The sequence below is a fragment of the Montipora capricornis genome, chromosome 8 (genome assembly GCF_036669925.1).
Source record: "Montipora capricornis isolate CH-2021 chromosome 8, ASM3666992v2, whole genome shotgun sequence".
NCBI classification, from domain to species: Eukaryota; Metazoa; Cnidaria; class Anthozoa; order Scleractinia; family Acroporidae; genus Montipora; species Montipora capricornis.
Genome location: NC_090890.1, coordinates 43199865 through 43204864, shown reverse-complemented (window position 1 = coordinate 43204864; position 5000 = coordinate 43199865). Strand labels below are relative to the sequence as shown.

The 5000-nt window shown below is 39.4% G+C and overlaps 1 protein-coding gene across 1 annotated transcript in view; it reads right to left on the bottom strand.

The window, feature by feature from the left end:
• Window positions 1-5000, bottom strand: part of LOC138059450 (intraflagellar transport protein 140 homolog) — a 32364-nt gene that overhangs the window by 27283 nt on the left and 81 nt on the right. Inside the window, exons 1-7 of the mRNA XM_068905062.1 lie at window positions 4395-5000; window positions 2804-3025; window positions 2050-2174; window positions 1467-1573; window positions 1111-1286; window positions 299-387; window positions 13-116 (exon numbers count right to left, since the gene is read on the bottom strand). The exon at window positions 4395-5000 is cut by the window's right edge and continues 81 nt beyond it. Of these exons, the coding sequence (XP_068761163.1) occupies window positions 13-116; window positions 299-387; window positions 1111-1286; window positions 1467-1573; window positions 2050-2174; window positions 2804-3025; window positions 4395-4541 (970 nt within the window). The 5' untranslated portion in view covers window positions 4542-5000. The remainder of the gene's footprint in view (window positions 1-12; window positions 117-298; window positions 388-1110; window positions 1287-1466; window positions 1574-2049; window positions 2175-2803; window positions 3026-4394) is intronic.

The following is a 5000-nucleotide window of genomic DNA, read 5'->3' as shown; positions in this document are numbered from 1 at the left end:
ACATGACCTTACCTTTAACTTTGTTGTATGATATGCAGTTAACAACTTCACCACTTTCAAATCCACTTCCATCAACTGACAAAACATAGTTGTCATTCTGTTCAAGATTCCACATCCTGGGTGAAAACATCACACACCAAGTAAGTTTGATGATCACTTACACCAAATCATTGACAGTTCCTCTTGAAAATTTCTTACAAAATCTACACTGTAACAAGCACAGATCAAAATATTGCTATGGATCTGAGATTGTAAGAAGGGAGAGCTAGAGACGCAAGGTACAAGAATCCACTCTTACCTTACAACATTTTCCCCTGATGCCGTCGCCAGAACTTGTCTCCCAGCCCAGATTATTTGACTTTTAGCTGGCTGGCCACTAAGCTTTACCTGAAGAGGAACATAACTGTTAGAATAATAGTTGCTTATATGTTATAACATATTTTAATTAAGTTAAAAGCTTATATCAACAAGGACAACAGTACACCCTTGGCCCCACCAATCTATCCTGAAGTGCTCTGTTATGTTGGCTTTTATGCCAATAGCTTCTCTCTCTCATATATAAATTATACATCTCACAACTAGCTAATTTAAGTAATGAAATATTGCTCACTTGCTCATGGTACACTACAAGTAGAAGGTCTTAATTTGTATCTTGCTAACCTCGCTTTCTCTGTCTTTGCAGAAGATTGCAAGACCTTGTTTTTATCACTCTATGTAACAGGTGTTTTCCTTTATCACCTTTTAATCTTTAAACTCTTATTAACCCAATGACTCCTCAGAGTGAAACTTATCAGATTTTACTCTGTCTAACGCAAGATGATTTTACTCATCACCTGGGGCGTCCTGTGGTGCCCAAAGAGTGAATGGGTTAATAACGCACTGTGGTCTCAGAAAGGTCCTTAAAGGAACACAGCTCCTAAGCCAGATGTCATTATCTGGGAGTTGACATTGACAAGGGAGGAAAACCAGAGCACCCAGAGAAAGACCCTTGAATCACATTGAGATCAACTGGAAGTCAGCCCACATACAATTACTGCACTGGTGGGAAGCTAAAAGGGTACAGTTGATGACCACTTTTCCATCCTGACTGCCTTTTTGTCCTTCACATACCTTTGCAGATTCAGATATCGTGCCATCATGAGCCACTTTCAGTTGTGACAGAACTAATCCATCTGTAACCACAACAATCATGTCCCTTCCTTCACCATACAGCAAAAATCTGACAGCACTGTCTGCTGTAAAACACTGCGTAGAACGGCCCTTATCATCAACAAAGCATACTGAGCCTATGGTCACACAAGAATAAAGATTGTGTTTCAGGACACCTATTATTCTCAAAAGGATCCCAGTCTTTGAAACATGACAAAAATGAAACTCTTACATTCACAACTATGCTGGCCATTTACCTTACAACATACATGTATAACCAAGAGGGTGGGCATAATATTGAATATTCTTAAACTCACCATTTGCTGCACCAAAGAAGAAGGAATAATCACTTGATGACGAGCTTCCTTTGTTACTTTTCCGCCAACTTAGTGTGTCTAGTGCAGCTTCATCCCCAGCAAGTTCACTGCAATAACAAATTTTGTGATACACTCAACAAATTCTGATTGGGAAAGAGAAGAATAATAATACATAAATTAAATTAATTAAAATAAATAAATCATTAATTAATTAATATTCAAATGTTACTACTGGTGCTGCAAAGAGTACTAGATTAAGTTAATAGGGCAACCATATGCGCAAAGCTACAAACTTGGAAGGAACACACACTCTTCAAATTCATGTTTTATAATTCTCAAATTGGACCCAACCAGGGCTTCCTTAATAAACTCTGCATTAACATTTAAGTTGAGTCAATGTTGAGTGCTTGATACAAGTATCCTAAACTTAGCTTTAGTATCACCCCTAACAAATACGGCACAATTTGATCTTGCCTGGGAATCTTTATTCTTCAATATGCTTTATCACCAAGTAAGCCAGTAAATAGCAGCATACTAGAGTAGAAATTTGATTTTGTTTATAAGGGTTTCATTTAATACTCACTATTCGGGAGATGAAGATGGCTTGAACACACAAGCTGTTACAGGAGACGAGACATCATGTTGATACAAAGGTGTTTGCTGAAGACGCCCTTTCTGATCTACTTTCCAGATGGCCAAAATCCCAGCCTGGATAATGGTAATAATACATCAGGCCACAGTATACTGTTGTCCAAAAGGTGAATAACATTATCCACTGGATTGTGATTTATCCAGCAGGTAGTGCTATCCATCGTTTGAACAACTGGGGCCAGAAGAATAATGATAATGATAAAACAGGATCTTAGGGCCAATAAAACAAAATAAAATAGTACAAACAAGACAAGTAAAAGTCCCATATCAGCTCTGGAGGCACAAATGGCCACAGCTTATCCCGGTTTCTGTAGTGTGAGGAACTGACAGTAATAATATGACTTCCCCACTGAAAAAGGTATTAGGATAATTTTATCCCAGGGCTACCACAGCAGTACATTGCCACTACCCATCCCAGCAAAGAGGGACAGTGTGGATCAAGTGTCTTCAGTCCAAGGAAACAATACAGTGACAGAGCTAAAGACCTACAGTCAGGAGTCTAGAGTCTTGTGTAATACTCCACCACAATGGCTATATGCAGTAAAACATCATACCTTCACTAAAATTTAATACAAGAAACACTCATATGACACTGACTGATATGCAATAACCTAAGAGGAAGTAACCTTTATCCTACGCAAGAGAGGGTCAGGCAAAACATAGTAATTTTAACTTTCTTCACCAACCTCATCAGAAGTGACAAGTCGGTTTCCATTATTACTCCACTGGATGACTTTTAAAGAGGACTGATGAATGGATCCAGCCTCGTGTAATTCATGGTCATGCTCATTCCAAATTAACACATCACCACTTTGCCAGCCAATTGCAAGAATCTTTCTGACAGGATGCCATGTAATTGCTGTTACTAAGCTAGACCTCTGGATAGATGACTCTTCAACTAATTCTCCCTATTACGTATAAAGCAAATATGGAGTGAAATGTTCTAATTAGAACTGCTTACTAAGAACAAAGGGAGTTTGCCCTCATTTTGCCTAAATCAGTCATTCTCCCTTATCTCCCATAATACTGGTATGTAAGTCGTTATGGCAGCCATGTTGGATGGCAAGAACAATAACCTGTCTCTCTGCTTGGAACAAAACTTTGATTATGCAAATTTTGTGAAAAGAAATTGTATTGTATACCATCCAACATTGCCGCCTTGTCACGTGGGTGAAAACCAAGAAATAGTGCCCATCAAAATGAAACTGTAATTGAAAGTTTTGTGTGGTTTTGACCTAAAGAGCCACCTTCAGTTCAAGAGATAAAAGTCTTGTATCCGTAAAATATATAATGTCCAATGGTGATGTGGCATGACAGTTCAAAATTAGGATTTCAGTCAATATGCTATGTTACTTAGGATGATTTCCTTTTGTCAGAACTGGCTGGACAGACCCATCAGTTTGCAGTGAAAAGGCAACAAGTTTAAGGAACACTAGCATGATCATCCGTCACATTCTTCTGAAGGAGTTTATAATCAAAGTGTGTAATTTGAAGGCATTGTAGAGTAACTAGTCCTTCAAAATACCCAGTCTGGCCGGTTAGTTCTATCAAATGGAAAGTGTCCTTTAATAGTTATCTCATATGGTTTATAGTCCTTGAGGTGTGTTATTTAACATATTGGTAACTCCTGAAGAGTTGTCTACAAGTTTCCTGTAAGCCAACATGTGTGATTTGTTACATTTCAGTTGGAGGGCACACAGGGTTTCAATACTCTAATCTACATATTCCAGCACTCGGCAAAGTCCCTTTTTGACTTATCGCTGCTTCTGCTTAGGTGGCCTCATACACCATAAGCCTTTTAAGAGACATCACCGCCAAGCCGGCCACTTCTGCCGGAGAGAACAGGAAAGCCACAACATGACTTCATCCCCTACTCTTCTCAAACAGTGTGTTCTGATTTTAACGTCCTACAGGGAACTTATGAACATAGAAGATATTTGTGAGAAGGGGCATACGGTTTATAGTCTTCATCTGAGAAGATTTGAAAGTCTAACCATTTGCAGATGAAATTACAAAGGCAGCACTTTCTTCTCAGTTATTTTAAGATCCTGAGTGTTGATCCGACTGGGGTTTGAACCCGCAACCTCCCACATGACAGCCCGATGCTCGACCAACTGAGCCACTGGTGCGCAGTGGCTGTCTTTGAACCAAATTGGTTAAAGGATACTTCATTGGGACATTTTAATGGTAAAAACCTATTAGAAGAGCTGTGTTTGCACACCCCCAACCACGAGGGTGTTTAAAAAACTGCAGATAGGTTCATTAGGATAACCATACCTCATCAAGGTAGAAGTTTACTGAACCTCCGACATCCGGCTCGTTTTTCGAAGCAACTGCTAACAGATGGTAGCTGCTGTGCCAGGCTATATCAGTTTGAAGTGCAACTGAAGGCGACTGAATCTTATGGTCAAAGTAAACAGCCATACTCACAAGACAAACGCGCGCGTCAACGCAAAACCAGTTAGGTTTTCTTCATGAGTTCATTTTTGATCCACGATGTTTGTATTCTGAACAAAACTGAAGTTGCATTTAAACAGAAAAACTTGGGAAATCCCGACGTTTAACCTTCGCTTTTTTGTTGTTTGATAACAAATCTCGTCTCTGCAGGAGGACGAAATTAACCAAAGATCTGGACAACAAGCGAGACGTGTTATATCCTCTCGTCCTCGGAAAACAGTCCTTTACGAATAAAGTCTCCCAGAAGGAGGAAAATCAAAGACGACGACGATAGTAAAGTATAAGTAACAGCAGACCAATTCAAATGTTGTCAGGCCTATGATATTGGTAGTGGTACGGACGAAACCTCAGGAAATCACCTGTTTCTATAAACCTTGTGACTTGACTAGTTCCCAAGAAATGATTTCTTTTCGTTGAATCACTCGC